The sequence below is a fragment of the Lipophrys pholis genome (assembly GCF_963383615.2).
Source record: "Lipophrys pholis genome assembly, chromosome: 4".
Taxonomy (NCBI): Eukaryota; Metazoa; Chordata; class Actinopteri; order Blenniiformes; family Blenniidae; genus Lipophrys; species Lipophrys pholis.
In genome coordinates this window covers 35,599,552-35,615,012 of record NC_137637.1, presented here as the reverse complement: position 1 = coordinate 35,615,012, position 15,461 = coordinate 35,599,552, and the positions used below count along the sequence as shown (strand labels likewise).

The window sequence follows — 15,461 nt, the reverse complement described above, 5'->3', positions numbered from 1 at the left end:
AGGAATAGAAGAGAGAGAGAGAGAGGAATAGAAGAGAGAGAGAGAGGAATAGAAGAGGGAGAGAGAGAGGAATAGAAGAGGGAGAGAGAGAGGAATAGAAGAGAGAGAGAGAGAGGGAGAGAGAGAGAGAGAGAGAGAGAGAGGAATAGAAGAGGGAGAGAGAGAGGAATAGAAGAGAGAGAGAGAGAGAGAGAGGCAGACAGGCCAGATAAGTACAAATACTAAGAAAAGTCTCTGATGAGCGTTGGTCTGATGATGAACTAATCTCAGTCTGGAGTTTAAGGGTTAAACTGGGTTAAACTGGGTTAAACTGGGTTAATCTGGGTTAAACTGGGTTAATCTGGGTTAAACTGGGTTAAACTGGGTTAAACTGGGTTAATACGTCTTTTCATGGGAACAATCAGATGATAAACAATCGAAATCCACTGAGATGAAACAAAACTTAACTTACTGTGTACTTATTAAGTTACACTAGTGTAACTTACTGTGTACTTATTAAGTTACACTAGTGTAACTTACTGTGTACTTACGAAGTTCGTAAGTACACAGTAAGTTACACTAGTGTAACTTACTGTGTACTTATGAAGTTACACTAGTGTAACTTACTGTGTACTTATTAAGTTACACTAGTGTAACTTACTGTGTACTTATGAAGTTACACTAGTGTAACTTACTGTGTACTTATGAAGTACATGTGAAGCGTTGACGTGAAACATGTGATCTGAAAGTCTGATTTTAAATCTTCAGCTCGTGGTTTTGATTCCAGTTCCATCTGTTGTTTGAAGCATCATTTTCTTCTTTCACACATTAATTAGGCGAAAACAGTTTTTTACATGTGAAATGATTCAATGACACTTTCATTTGACAGCAGGGTCAGATTACAGGATTACAGGATTACAGGATTACAGGATTAAACTTGTGTCATGTTGGGTTTGTTTACACTGCGATGCTGCTCGGAGCCACTGAAACACAACTTTTTGAAAACAGCTACTGAGGGAGAACTGTTCTTGTAGACGGCTGAACGGTCTTTGTGTTCCACGTTAGAACATTGTGTTCCACGTTAGAACATTGTGTTCTATGTTAGAACATTGTGTTCCACGTTAGAACATTGTGTTCCACGTTAGAACATTGTGTTCTATGTTAGAACATTGTGTTCTATGTTAGAACATTGTGTTCCACATTAGAACATTGTGTTCTACGTTAGAACATTGTGTTCTACGTTAGAACATTGTGTTCTACGTTAGAACATTGTGTTCTACGTTAGAACATTGTGTTCTATGTTAGAACATTGTGTTCCACGTTAGAACATTGTGTTCTATGTTAGAACATTGTGTTCTATGTTAGAACATTGTGTTCCACGTTAGAACATTGTGTTCCACGTTAGAACATTGTGTTCCATGTTAGAACATTGTGTTCTATGTTAGAACATTGTGTTCTATGTTAGAACATTGTGTTCCACGTTAGAACATCGTGTTCTATGTTAGAACATTGTGTTCCATGTTAGAACATTGTGTTCCACGTTAGAACATTGTGTTCTATGCAGGGTGGGATGTTGGAGAACCTCGGTGACCCTCTGGCCACAGCCACTTCAGAAACAACGATGGACCTTCGAGCAGCAGATCCCAACGTGGTCCGACCATGTGGAGGAGTTTCTATCTCTGTGAGGACCTGCAGCAGGAATACACACACTTCCTGTTGGTCACACACACTTCCTGTTGGTCACACACACTTCCTGTTGGTCACACACACTTCCTGTTGGTCAAACACACTTCCTGTTGGTCAAACACACTTCCTGTTGGTCACACACACTTCCTGTAAAGGTTTTTTATCTCATTCTGAGTCATGAGGTGATTTCACTGCTACTTTGGTGCTCTGAACACACAGGCTCATCTCTCTACAGTCTACACACACTTTAAGGATGAACACACACTTTAAGGATGAACACACACTTTAAGGATGAACACACACTTTAAGAGGAACACACACTTTAAGGATGAACACACACTTTAAGGAGGAACACACACTTTAAGGATGAACACACTTTAAGGATGAACACACACTTTAAGAGGAACACACACTTTAAGAGGAACACACACTTTAAAGAGGAACACACACTTTAAGGATGAACACACACTTTAAGGATGAACACACACTTTAAGAGGAACACACACTTTAAGAGGAACACACACTTTAAGAGGAACACACACTTTAAGAGGAACACACACTTTAAGAGGAACACACACTTTAAGGATGAACACACACTTTAAGGATGAACACACACTTTAAGGATGAACACACACTTTAAGGATGAACACACACTTTAAGAGGAACACACACTTTAAGAGGAACACACACTTTAAGAGGAACACACACTTTAAGGAGGAACACACACTTTAAGAGGAACACACACTTTAAGAGGAACACACACTTTAAGAGGAACACACACTTTAAGGATGAACACACTTTAAGGATGAACACACACTTTAAGAGGAACACACACTTTAAGAGGAACACACACTTTAAAGAGGAACACACACTTTAAGGATGAACACACACTTTAAGGATGAACACACACTTTAAGAGGAACACACACTTTAAGAGGAACACACACTTTAAGAGGAACACACACTTTAAGAGGAACACACACTTTAAGGATGAACACACACTTTAAGGATGAACACACACTTTAAGGATGAACACACACTTTAAGGATGAACACACACTTTAAGAGGAACACACACTTTAAGAGGAACACACACTTTAAGAGGAACACACACTTTAAGGAGGAACACACACTTTAAGAGGAACACACACTTTAAGGATGAACACACACTTTAAAGATGAACACACACTTTAAAGATGAACACACACTTTAAAGATGAACACACACTTTAAAGATGAACACACACTTTAAAGATGAACACACACTTTAAAGATGAACACACACTTTAAGAGGAACACACACTTTAAGAGGAACACACACTTTAAGAGGAACACACACTTTAAGAGGAACACACACTTTAAGGATGAACACACATTTTAAGAGGAACACACACTTTAAGAGGAACACACACTTTAAGAGGAACACACACTTTAAGGATGAACACACACTTTAAGGATGAACACACACTTTAAGGATGAACACACACTTTAAGGATGAACACACACTTTAAGGATGAACACACACTTTAAGAGGAACACACACTTTAAGAGGAACACACACTTTAAGGAGGAACACACACTTTAAGAGGAACACACACTTTAAAGATGAACACACACTTTAAAGATGAACACACACTTTAAAGATGAACACACACTTTAAAGATGAACACACACTTTAAAGATGAACACACACTTTAAAGATGAACACACACTTTAAAGATGAACACACACTTTAAAGATGAACACACACTTTAAGAGGAACACACACTTTAAGAGGAACACACACTTTAAGAGGAACACACACTTTAAGAGGAACACACACTTTAAGGAGGAACACACACTTTAAGAGGAACACACACTTTAAGGATGAACACACACTTTAAAGATGAACACACACTTTAAAGATGAACACACACTTTAAGAGGAACACACACTTTAAGAGGAACACACACTTTAAGAGGAACACACACTTTAAGAGGAACACACACTTTAAGGATGAACACACACTTTAAGAGGAACACACACTTTAAGAGGAACACACACTTTAAGAGGAACACACACTTTAAGGATGAACACACTTTAAGGATGAACACACACTTTAACGATGAACACACACTTTAAGGATGAACACACACTTTACGAGGAACACACACTTTAAGAGGAACACACACTTTAAGAGGAACACACACTTTAAGGAGGAACACACACTTTAAGAGGAACACACACTTTAAGGATGAACACACACTTTAAAGATGAACACACACTTTAAAGATGAACACACACTTTAAAGATGAACACACACTTTAAAGATGAACACACACTTTAAGAGGAACACACACTTTAAGAGGAACACACACTTTAAGAGGAACACACACTTTAAGAGGAACACACACTTTAAGGATGAACACACATTTTAAGAGGAACACACACTTTAAGAGGAACACACACTTTAAGAGGAACACACACTTTAAGGATGAACACACTTTAAGGATGAACACACACTTTAAGAGGAACACACACTTTAAGGATGAACACACACTTTAAGGATGAACACACACTTTAAGAGGAACACACACTTTAAGAGGAACACACACTTTAAGAGGAACACACATTTTAAGAGGAACACACACTTTAAGAGGAACACACACTTTAAGAGGAACACACACTTTAAGAGGAACACACACTTTAAGAGGAACACACACTTTAAGAGGAACACACACTTTAAGGATGAACACACACTTTAAGAGGAACACACACTTTAAGAGGAACACACACTTTAAGAGGAACACACACTTTAAGAGGAACACACACTTTAAGAGGAACACACACTTTAAGAGGAACCCACCCGGAGCAGCAGGTTCTCCGTCACTCACCAGCTCCTCCTTCCTCTCAGGTGTTTGTCCTGGCGTCTCTTCAGTCCACCAATCACAGGAGAGCTGCAGTGACAGACGTGGAGGAAGTAATGGGATATAAGAGTCTGTGTGCTGACATGACCCAGATGAAAACACCAACCTTACCTAGTGAGCGGGTTGATTTACACAAGAACACTGAGGAACTGCTGACGGTGACGCACACGGCGGCCATAGTAGAGAGTTGTTCTGCACACGTGTGAGAAGATGGCGAGAGAAGGTGATGGCGACCTCCAGAGTGCCATGACTCCCAGTCCATGTTCTTCTGCTAAACCCTCCAGAACCCCGTTGTGGTGTAAACGCAGCCTGAACCAGCCCTCCATCCTCGACTGGATCTTTATCCATCCAGTGGCTAGAACTCCCCAGAGCGGACTGCTTTGACATGTAATCTATTTAATTCATCTTTTCTTGATTCATCTTAATTTAATCTGATCAGAGTGACTCAGACCGTCTGAGCTTAGTAATAACGGACTGGAGCTGACCTGTGGACTGTTGCCCCCCCTGTTGGTGCAGAGCGGAGCTGCAGTTGATGTGCAGAGTCACTGGGTCAGTGAGTCACAGCTTGAGTCTTTATGTAACCATGACTCAGCATGAGGCTCCAGCGTCTTCCTCTCTGTCCTGAGACTGATGAAGCTCAGCTGAAACCCCCAACCTCCTGTCGCTCCTTCAGAGGCTGCCGACTCTCTGACCTGCTTCAGGTAAGGATCAGAGGTGTGTGTGTGTGTGTGTGTGTGTGTGTGTGTGTGTGTGTGTGTGTGTGTGTGTGTGTGTGACACCACCTGTCGCCCCCCCGAGCGTCACTCCACTGAATGACACACAGGAAGGAATAAAACATGAATCATCTTTGTTGTGACGGAGAAAAGCTGAGTCACCATTTATTCCCTCACCTGATCATGACTCAACAAAACATCCAGTTACTAGTGGGATTACCAAGTAATTAGAGTACTCTGTCATCTCCAGTATTCCATTACTCTATTTCTATCTTGTAGTGACACATTGATCACTAGTAGGAAATGAAAGTTTCAGTCTGAGGAAATTTAAACGTTTTTAAAACCAAACTATTTATAAGTGAAGCAGATTAAAAAACAATAAAATCCTATAACTTGTTAAAGATGCAGAAATGCTCTTTATTTAAAAACAACTGGAGCAAATAGTTTGGAATGTTATGAAGCCAAAAATCTAAATTTGCCTACATGATTCTCTTCAAACGTGTTGGTGAAAATAAAGAGACAGAGACAGAAAGAAGCATCATCATCATCATCGATAGAATTATTATTGATCCACAGCAAAAGATGAAGACGAAAACTGGTTCAGGTCCAGTTCGTCCAATCAGGACTCAGATCCTCCAACATCAGGAAGGTTTAAAGCTTTTCTACAAAAACACGAGGAGCTCGAGTCGGATGTGATCGTATCGTCAGGAGAAAAACAAAAAGCAACAAAAATACAATCAGGATATGTATACATACATTTATATATATATATATATCTATATATATATATATATAGCTTTAAATCTGTCCCAGGAGGAACAGCGCTCCTATATACAGACTGATCAGCTGAGGAGACGTGTGCAGCTCCTCCAGACAATAAAACACAAACCATCGACTCAGCTGAGGAAAATCCACAAACAGAAGAAACCAGGAAACGGCTCATCAGACACGGACTGCATTTCCCAGCATGCAACTGGGGTCTGACAGGCCGAGCGGCGCCGCAGAGGAGAGGAGGAGGAGTCTGAAAAACATCCCACTACATCTTGGAAATATACTATATTATACCTGATTAGTACCTTTCTATTTACCTGCTTAATCAAAGTCTTTTTTCTATAAAAGTATTGAGACATTTTGACATAAAAAACTGTTTTAGTGTGAAAAGAAAAGAGCTGCAGGAAGTGTTACCAGGTTACTAACTCTAACCAGGTTACTAACCCTAACCCAAACCAGGTTACTAACCCTAACCCTAACTCTAACCCCAACCAGGTTACTAACCCTAACCCTAACCAGGTTACCAACCCTAACCCTAACTCTAACCAGGTTACCAACCCTAACCCTAACTCTAACCCTAACCAGGTTACCAACCCTAACCCCAACCAGGTTAGTAACCCTAACCCTAACTCTAACCCTAACCCCAACCAGGTTACTAACCCTAACCAGGTTACCAACCCTAACCCTAACCAGGTTACCAACCCTAACCCTCACTCTAACCCTAACCAGGTTACCAACCCTAACCCTAACCAGGTTACTAACTCTAACCCTAACCTGGTTACTAACCCTAACCAGGTTACTAACCCTGACCAGGTTACCAACCCTAACCCTCACTCTAACCCTAACCAGGTTACCAACCCTAACCCTAACCAGGTTACTAACTCTAACCCTAACCTGGTTACTAACCCTAACCTGGTTACTAACCCTAACCAGGTTACCAACCCTAACCCTAACCAGGTTACCAACCCTAACCAGGTTACTAACCCTAACCCATCCAATTAGACCTTTGGGATTTTATTCCAAATGTTTTTTTGAAGAGAAAGTTTGGCGTCCAAAACAAACATTTAGAAAGTCTTCCTCGGCTCTGCGGCGGCGGCGTTTTCCCACAATCCTCTCTGAGCAGGGAGGCAACGAGGCAACGAGGCAACGAGGCAACGAGGCAGCAAAAGCTTCATTTAGCTCAAATAACAAAAAGTACACCAGCAAAAGTCTATAAATAATAAAATACAGAAGGTAACTCACTTCTTTCATTAAAGTCAAATCATTTGATCAAATATGAGTTAAAACAATTAAAAGCAATAAAAGACCAACATTTGGTAAAAAAGCAACAGATGATGAAAACTGGAGGTGTGAATGAGTGATGGAGCATTTTAATCTGAATTACTAACAATAATCCTGCTTCCTGTCTTTGAGGTTAATATTGTAAAGACGTCCAGGAAGGAACATCTGATCAACTTTAATGTCTCGGATCAATAAAAAGAAGAGTTACAGGAGAAGATTGCAGGTTTGGTTTTTCTGCATCATGAAGCTTCAAAAGGTTCCAACCGAATAGCAACATTTTGACTTGAAAGCTCAATTAATGGATTAAAATCCCAAATAATTTCTCCTCATATCTTCTGTAAACGAGATTAAAACTAAACATCTTCACTCATCATAGCCAGCTATGTTCACTCATCATAGCCAGCTATGTTCACTCATCATAGCCAGCTATGTTCTCACTCCTCCTGGGAACCCTCAGCGTTTCAAACTGCACAAGTTACAGAAGCACAAGGATCCTTTCAAACCTCTTCCACAAACGGAGGTCTGCAGTCCGTTGGGAGTCCCAGGGATGGAGGTCTGCAGTCCATTGGGAATCCCAGGAACGGAGGTCTGCAGTCCGTTGGGAGTCCCAGGAACGGAGGTCTGCAGTCCATTGGGAATCCCAGGAACGGAGGTCTGCAGTCCATTGGGAATCCCAGGAACGGAGGTCTGCAGTCCATTGGGAATCCCAGGAACACAAACGGAGGTCTGCAGTCCGTTGGGAATCCCAGGAACGGAGGTCTGCAGTCCGTTGGGAATCCCAGGAACACAAACGGAGGTCTGCAGTCCGTTGGGAATCCCAGAAACGGAGGTCTGCAGTCCATTGGGAATCCCAGGAACGGAGGTCTGCAGTCCGTTGGGAGTCCCAGGAACACAAACGGAGGTCTGCAGTCCGTTGGGAATCCCAGGAACACAAACGGAGGTCTGCAGTCCGTTGGGAGTCCCAGGAACGGAGGTCTGCAGTCCGTTGGGAATCCCAGGAACACAAACGGAGGTCTGCAGTCCGTTGGGAGTCCCAGGAACACAAACGGAGGTCTGCAGTCCGTTGGGAGTCCCAGGGATGGAGGTCTGCAGTCCATTGGGAGTCCCAGGAACACAAACGGAGCGAGACGAGCTCCAGTGTGGCGTCTCAACACATTCAACTCTTTGAGATGACGAGACCTGAAGAAACGCTGGCTGGACAAACAGCCGCCATCTTACCAAGACAAAACCACCGACAAACACCGTCGTTCAACCACGTGACGATGAGGCTCACTCACAAGCCCCGCCCACCCGGGGATTCAACGAATCAAATGCTCCCAGGGCCCAGAAGGATCTGAGACGCCAACGGCGTCGCGAAGCGTCCAGCTGGGAACGACCACACACACACACACACACACACACACACACACACACACACACACACACACACACACACACACACACACACACACACACACACACACACACACACACACACACACACACACACACACACACACACACACACACACACACACACACACACACACACACACACACACACACACACACACACACACACACACACACACACACACACACACACGACGTCTAAAAAGCAGTAAAAGGAAGCAGGTTATAAAATGACTGTAAAGTTGAGGGTTTGATTCTGGCGGCGCCGACGCGCTCGCTCGTCTCCGTAATCAGAAAAACACAGGAAGTGGAGGCGGAGCCTCATTTGTGATTGGTGGGAGGGGGGAGGAGGGGGGCGGAGCGGTCGTTGGTGAGGGTCCTTTTCAGCTTCACTCCTTTGATGAGGGTCAGCATGTCTCCTCCTCCTCCTCCTCCTCCTCCTCCTCCTCCTCCTCCCTCCTGGCTGGAGGGTGGAGGCGGCTGTGGCTGGTAGCCTGGGACGGGCGGCTCTCCGTGGGCCGCGGCGGTCTGGACCGGGGCCTGGTGCTGCTGGTGGAACATCTTCTGTTTCTGCTGCTGGTTGTGGGTCTGGTACTGCTGGTTCCACTGCTGCTGCTGCTGCTGGAGTTGCTGGAGTTGCTGCTGCTGCTGAAGTTGCTGCTGTTGCAGCAGCTGGAGTTGCTGCTGGTGGTTGACCTGCTGCTGGTACTGTCTGTGCTGCTGTTTGAAGACGCTGCCCCCTGCTGGCAGGGAGGGCACGGTGGGAACGGGCACCGGGATGGGCATCTGGCCCGGGACCAGCTGGTAGTACGGCGAGGACGAGGATGAAGAGGAGGGAGGAAGAGCGCTGAGGCTCTGGGTGGAGGTGCAGAGTTTGCTGTGACCGAGCCCCCCGACTCCTCCGGCCGGTGGCACTTTAAAGACGTTCTCGTCGCTGCCGGGCGCCTTGAGGGGGACCTGTGGTGTGCTGATGGGGATGGGAACGCCGCCGCTGATGGTGCCTCTGCGGTACGCCGGCTTGGAGGACGGCTTGCGGCGGATGGTGGCGGTGTGGGACGGCAGCTGGCGGACGGAGCCGCCGCTCAGCTCGGACAGCAGGCTGACGGTGGAGGCGGGGCGCTTGGACTGAGCGAACTCCCTGAACTGGTACCGCAGGTCGGAGTTCCTTGGGATGGTGGAGGACTTGTCAAAGTCCGATTGGCTGCCGCCATGCGACATGTGATGTAGGGAGATGGAGTCGCCGTCGCCGTGGAGAGAGATCGACTCGTAGTCAACTGCAGGGAGGGAAAGAAGAAAGGTCAACTTTTTGTTCTGGACAAGTCAACTCAACATTGGTGATTCTTTAGTTACTTCTTCAAGAAAGTTACTTCATCAGGGGATCAGGGGTGTCAAACATTTGGCCTGCGGGCCAGAACTGACCTCCCAGAGTCCAGTCCAGCCCACGACATCACAACTTACTACATCTGTGAGAAAGTATAACATGAACTGACCACCAGGAGGAGGAGGAGGAGGAGGAGCCTCACCAACTCCGCCCCCTTCCACCAATCACAAACTAGGCTCCGCCCCTTCCCCTTCCACCAATCACAAATTAGGCTCCGCCCCTTCCACCAAATCACAAATCTATTGATTATTTTTTGGTTTGCATGTTTCTATGTATTTATTTGAATTGCACGACATTTTCAGGGATGATTTGTCTTCATCCAACAATAGTTCCATTAGATTTTGAGAGTGATGGGGTCAAAGGTCAAGGTCAAGGTCGAGGTCACCAATAGGTTAAAAATATATTTTCGCCGTAACGCAGTTTTAATCCGACTGTCGATCCAACGCTAAAATGTTCAGTTTTCATTCCCTATCCTCTGATATGATGCAGTGACGTCATTACCCTGGTTGGGGGTCAAAGGTCACATGGAAATGGTAAAATGCGTGTCAAACATGAAAGCATTCAAACGACCACGACAAATAATGGAAGGAGGAGCGGTGGATCAAATAACCTGGAATCCATTGGGATGCATTCTACCGAGTGTAGCTCTAGTTCTTTGCTGTCTGTCTGTCTGTCTGTCTGTCTGTCTGTCTGTCTGTCTGTCTGTCTGTCTGTCTGTCTGTCTGTCTGTCTGTCTGTCTGTCTGTCTGTCTGTCTGTCTGTCTTCATTACAAAAGAAACAACAGCACTCACTAGTGGCCCAACATGAAAACTACATGGTGCAGTGTTTCTGCCGTTGCTATGGAAACACCAGAGGGTTCCTGGAGGTTTACAGGGTGGAGAGGAGGTGAAACAGAAGCAGGAGAGTCAGAGACCTACCGTGGAGGGGAGGGTCTCTCCTTCCAGCTGGAAGAGAAGGAAGGAAGGAAGTTTAACCAAGAAACTGAGCAGAGGAGCGACGGACTCACAACCAGAACCAGAACCAGCAGCAGTGGACCCCGTTCAGTCCCTGAGTGGAATCTTTACTTTATTATATATTAACAATAAACCTGGACATCAGTCTCTGATGTATAAGAACATGAGTTCTCCAGGTCCAGATGGAACCGTCTCCTTGAGCAGGTTCAGTTCCAGAACCGTCTGTGAATTTGCTCTTCATCGTTTATCCCCCCGTTCTCTGTTGTCGTCTTCACGTTAACGGTTCCTCACATGTTCCTACTGTTTCTTTCTCTGAGGAACATTTCAGTGTTTCGAGGGTCAATTTACTTTTTAGAGACTTTTCCTGCTCTGACAGTCGATCCAGCAGGAACAGAGGGTTCCTGTGCTGCTTTAGCAGCTGTCTGTTGTCAAGCAGTGACATCTGGTGGTGACAGATGGTATGTGCTGGGAACCTTCAGAAGTACTGACATGACCAGCGGAACAACTTCAGGTCCCGTTCACACGTTTCAAATGAACCGGCACTGGTTTTGCAGTTTCATGTCAAAGTTTTCAAAATAATGTCAATTTCTTGTTGGTTCACACACACACACACACACACACACACACACACACACACACAGACACAGACACAGACACAGACACAGACACAGACACAGACACAGACACAGACACAGACACAGACACAGACACAGACACAGACACAGACACAGACACAGACACAGACACACACACACACACACACACACACACACACACACACACACACACACACACACACACACACAAGAGAACAGTATGCTAGAATCATTAACAACAGGAGAACATGGACAGACCACCAAGTTGGATTGTTATTACGGTGACTGTCAAAATAAAGGTACAAAGTTGAATTGTTATTATGGTGACTGTCAAAAGAAAAGTACCAAGTTGGATTGTTATTACGGTGACTGTCAAAATAAAAGTACCAAATTGGATTGTTATTACGGTGACTGTCAAAATAAAGGTACAAAGTTGAATTGTTATTATGGTGACTGTCAAAAGAAAAGTACCAAGTTGGATTGTTATTACGGTGACTGTCAAAATAAAAGTACCAAATTGGATTGTTATTACGGTGACTGTCAAAATAAAAGTACCAAGTTGGATTGTTATTACGGTGACTGTCAAAATAAAACCACCAAATTGGATTGTTATTACGGTGACTGTCAAAATAAAAGTACCAAGTTGGATTGTTATTACGGTGACCTTCACAAGGTTTTTCACAAAGTTCCACTTTCCTCCACTGACACAACGGCAGAGTCAGAACGTTGTCCAGAGGTTTCAGTGGCTTCGAGCACCACTGTCGTGTAAACAGACACAACACAGGTTTGGGTTTTCACTTGGAAATATCGACGTGTAAACGTGGCCTTTTAGTCGACAGAATACTGCAGTAGTTTTCATATTAAATATCATCAGAGCTTCTGGCTACGATTGCACCAAAACCAGGAATGAAACTGTGTGTGTGTGTGTGTGTGTGTGTGTGTGTGTGTGTGTGCTCTCACCATGAGTGTGTATGGTGTCCTCGGAGCAGGACGGGGTGGTGGTCTGGGTGCTGTAGCCACTCGAGCAGTGCAGTGAGTCCCGGCTGCTTCTCGAGGCGTCCGAATTCAACGCACCCAACGTGAGCGCCAGCTGATCACGAGCCGAACACGACTGAGAGACGACACAGCGCCGGTGAGAGAAGGAAAAGTACCAATATCTAGAGATGTAGTATTAGAATGTGATTTAACTGGACCAGGGATGTTAAAGTGTTTAAATCACTGGAGACTGAAGGAAACCATGAGCTGTGGTGCTGCCCTCTACTGGACGATGTTGAATAATATTTATTTTACTTACAATATCCATTTTTAGATTTTATTATCTTTATCACATTTTTGGATTTAAATATTTTTATGGTTTATTTTTACCCGATTTGATTTCATTCATTTATCGATTCAGTCATTTAGCACATTAAGGGCGTCTTCATTCTGATGTGGATTATGATGATTATTATTTTGAATATTTATTTATTTATACTCATTTCTTTTAATTTTTTTGAAATTATTTTCAATATTTGTTACATTTAAAAAATAAATCCAATGTTATTCTATTGTTTTTCATTTTTTATTCTATTTTACTTCTGAATCAACAAACAATCAAGTTTTTATTTGTACTTTCCTCTCATTTATTTCATCAGTCCCACTCAGGACTGAATACTTTCAGGATTCATTTGTAGTAATTTTTTACTGTACAAGTGAGTAAATCAGGAGTTCCTGTTTCTCACCTTCCCGGACGCGGACATGGCTCGAGCTCGCTCTCCGTGGTGTGTGTAGGCGATGTGCGGCGGCGCCAGCAGACCGTTTTCCGACGCCACGCTGCCTCCTGACGCCAGCTGATTGGTGGAGCCCATCGCGTCCTGTCACACATCGACCAATCAGCTTGAATCGCCACAGACATGAAGAGATGAAGCCGTTGCACAGATTGAAATCAAAGCTCTGCGTCTGAAGCAGAGTGACGCTGCAGGAGTGAGCAGTGATGTGCACACACTCAGGATATCACCCTCTCCTCCCAGCAGTCAGCTTCAACCCAAACACCAGGAGGCGTCTTACACAGTCACAATATGACTTCACAATATCGTCACGATCACAGGACGCCTGAGGACACGAGACATCGAGGACATCGAGGACATCGAGGACGTCACACTTCAGTCTCAGAAGAGCACAGACACGAAGCCGTTAACAAATATATAAAGCCTTTCAGTCACCAGCGTGCACACCGACTTGTGAGCGCGTTTCACACTTCATGTCACGTTTCTACACACAAATTAGGACTATTTTATTTTAGTTCATATGTTTTTGCTGAGTTAGTGATGAGTTAGTGATGAGTTAGTGATGAGTTAGTGATGAGTTAGTGATGAGTCAATCAGGGACAAGTTAACAGGACTTTGGTGAAATAGTAACTTTTCCATGAGAGTACTTTTTCTCCCATATAATACACGACGTTTTCAAATGAAAACGCTAAACTGTGGTTGGGTTCTGGGACGGGTTGGGAGGACAGTGGTTCTACACTCTGGTTGGGTTCTGGGACGGGTTGGGAGGACAGTGGTTCTACACTCTGGTTGGGTTCTGGGACGGGTTGGGAGGACAGTGGTTCTACACTCTGGTTGGGTTCTGGGACGGGTTGAGAGGACAGTGGTTCTACACTCTGGTTGGGTTCTGGGACGGGTTGAGAGGACAGTGGTTCTACACTCTGGTTGGGTTCTGGGACGGGTTGAGAGGACAGTGGTTCTACACTCTGGTTGGGTTCTGGGACGGGTTGGGAGGACAGTGGTTCTACACTCTGGTTGGGTTCTGGGACGGGTTGAGAGGACAGTGGTTCTACACTCTGGTTGGGTTCTGGGACGGGTTGGGAGGACAGTGGTTCTACACTCTGGTTGGGTTCTGGGACGGGTTGGGAGGACAGTGGTTCTACAGTGGAGCCACTGAAAACACGACTTCCTGGAATGTTTGGGTTGGCGTGGCGCCGTTCACGTTTTCACTTGAAACACGGGGCCTTAAAGACACAACGCAAGTCACACACACACACACACACACACACACACACACACACACACCCCCCCCCAATGGACCGAGAGGCCGGCTGGTTGGGTAATGTAATGGGATGGAAGTGGGACCAATGAGGTTCTGGGTGTTTCTCCATGGAGAACTGGGGAACGGAGGAAAACGGGTGGAGGTGAAGACGAGGTGAAGAGGAGGAAGACTGACGGACAGATGAGAGTTTAGGAGTTTCTGTTTTCCTCACGCTGGTCAAATCCCTGCGGCTAACGCGGCGGCTCTGCGAGGGGCGGTAACCACGGCCCGCTGCGTAACCGTAGCAACCACGGCTGCCCTGGCGACCGAGGCGAGAGGGGGAGTTCCCTTCGCTGAGGGACCGCCCACTTTCATCGCAGCCAATCAGTAGACAGGGGGAGAAACATCGCTACACACAGGAAAGGGTTAGTGTGTGTGTGTGTGTGTGTGTGTGTGTGTGTGTGCATCCTGAAAGATCAAAGTAACCTATCTGAGGTGGTGTATGAGGAGGTGGGTGGTGTGTATGAGGAGGTGGGTGGTGTGTATGAGGAGGTGGGTGGTGTGTATGAGGAGGTGGGTGGTGTGTATGAGGAGGTGGTGTATGAGGAGGTGGTGTATGAGGAGGGTGGTGTATGAGGTGGGTGGTGTATGAGGAGGTGGGTGGTGTATGAGGTGGGTGGTGTATGAGGTGGGTGGTGTGTATGAGGTGGGTAGTGTATGAGGAGGCGGGTGGTGTATGAGGAGGTGGGTGGTGTATGAGGAGGTGGTGTATGAGGTGGGTGGTGTATGAGGAGGTGGT

General features: G+C 45.2%; 2 protein-coding genes across 3 annotated transcripts in view; one reads left to right on the top strand and one right to left on the bottom strand.

The window, feature by feature from the left end:
• The first annotated feature begins 5,532 nt into the window (after positions 1-5,532).
• LOC308108537 (uncharacterized protein) lies at positions 5,533-8,850 on the top strand. Its single transcript, XM_080461576.1, has 2 exons — positions 5,533-8,057; positions 8,091-8,850. The coding sequence occupies exons 1-2, from the start codon at positions 7,739-7,741 to the stop codon at positions 8,504-8,506; spliced, it is 735 nt and encodes a 244-aa protein (XP_080317702.1). The 5' UTR covers positions 5,533-7,738; the 3' UTR covers positions 8,507-8,850.
• A 58-nt stretch (positions 8,851-8,908) lies between these two features.
• mtss1 (MTSS I-BAR domain containing 1) overlaps positions 8,909-15,461 on the bottom strand; it is a 58,429-nt gene continuing 51,876 nt past the window's right edge. Inside the window, exons 11-14 of one of the 2 annotated variants that reach the window (XM_080461574.1) lie at positions 13,378-13,509; positions 12,617-12,767; positions 11,025-11,051; positions 8,909-9,999 (exon numbers count right to left, since the gene is read on the bottom strand). In XM_080461574.1, coding sequence (XP_080317700.1) covers positions 9,047-9,999; positions 11,025-11,051; positions 12,617-12,767; positions 13,378-13,509 — 1,263 coding nt within the window. In that variant the 3' untranslated portion in view covers positions 8,909-9,046. The remainder of the gene's footprint in view (positions 10,000-11,024; positions 11,052-12,616; positions 12,768-13,377; positions 13,510-15,461) is intronic. The other variant, XM_080461575.1, reaches the window with a different exon arrangement.